The sequence below is a fragment of the Fukomys damarensis genome, unplaced genomic scaffold (assembly GCF_012274545.1).
Source record: "Fukomys damarensis isolate Sample0158 unplaced genomic scaffold, DMR_v1.0_HiC HiC_scaffold_24838, whole genome shotgun sequence".
Taxonomy (NCBI): Eukaryota; Metazoa; Chordata; class Mammalia; order Rodentia; family Bathyergidae; genus Fukomys; species Fukomys damarensis.
In genome coordinates this window covers 7,410-7,799 of record NW_022925750.1, presented here as the reverse complement: position 1 = coordinate 7,799, position 390 = coordinate 7,410, and the positions used below count along the sequence as shown (strand labels likewise).

General features: G+C 68.7%; 1 protein-coding gene across 1 annotated transcript in view; it reads right to left on the bottom strand.

The window, feature by feature from the left end:
* LOC104871627 (putative sperm motility kinase W) overlaps positions 1-390 on the bottom strand; it is a 5,053-nt gene that overhangs the window by 2,819 nt on the left and 1,844 nt on the right. Inside the window, exon 3 of the mRNA XM_019209511.2 lies at positions 9-339. Coding sequence (XP_019065056.1) covers positions 9-339 — 331 coding nt within the window. The remainder of the gene's footprint in view (positions 1-8; positions 340-390) is intronic.

Sequence of the window (390 nt, the reverse complement as noted above, 5' to 3'; positions counted from 1 at the left end):
AGGGCCACGGTGGTAGGCCAGGCTGGTATCGACTGGGCCAAGCTGGCAGTACACGCTGGGCACAGCAGGCCCCGTCTCAGGGGCTAGGCTGGGTGTGACAGGGCCAGGCCGGGAGGCCAGCCTGGGAGCAGCTGGGCCAGGCTGGTAGTAAACGCTGTTTGCGGCAGGGACAGTGTCGGAGGCCAGGCTGCGCGCAGCAGGGCCAGTCTGGGAGGTCAGGCTGGGAGCATCAGGGCCATGGTGGTAGGCCTGGCTGGTAGCGGCTGGGCCAGGCTGGCAGTACATGCTGGTTGTGTCAGGGACAGTCTCAGAGGCCAGGTTGGGCGCGGCAGGGCCAGGCTGGGAGGCCAGGCTGGGAGCGTCAGGGCCAGGCTGGCAGTACACCCTGGT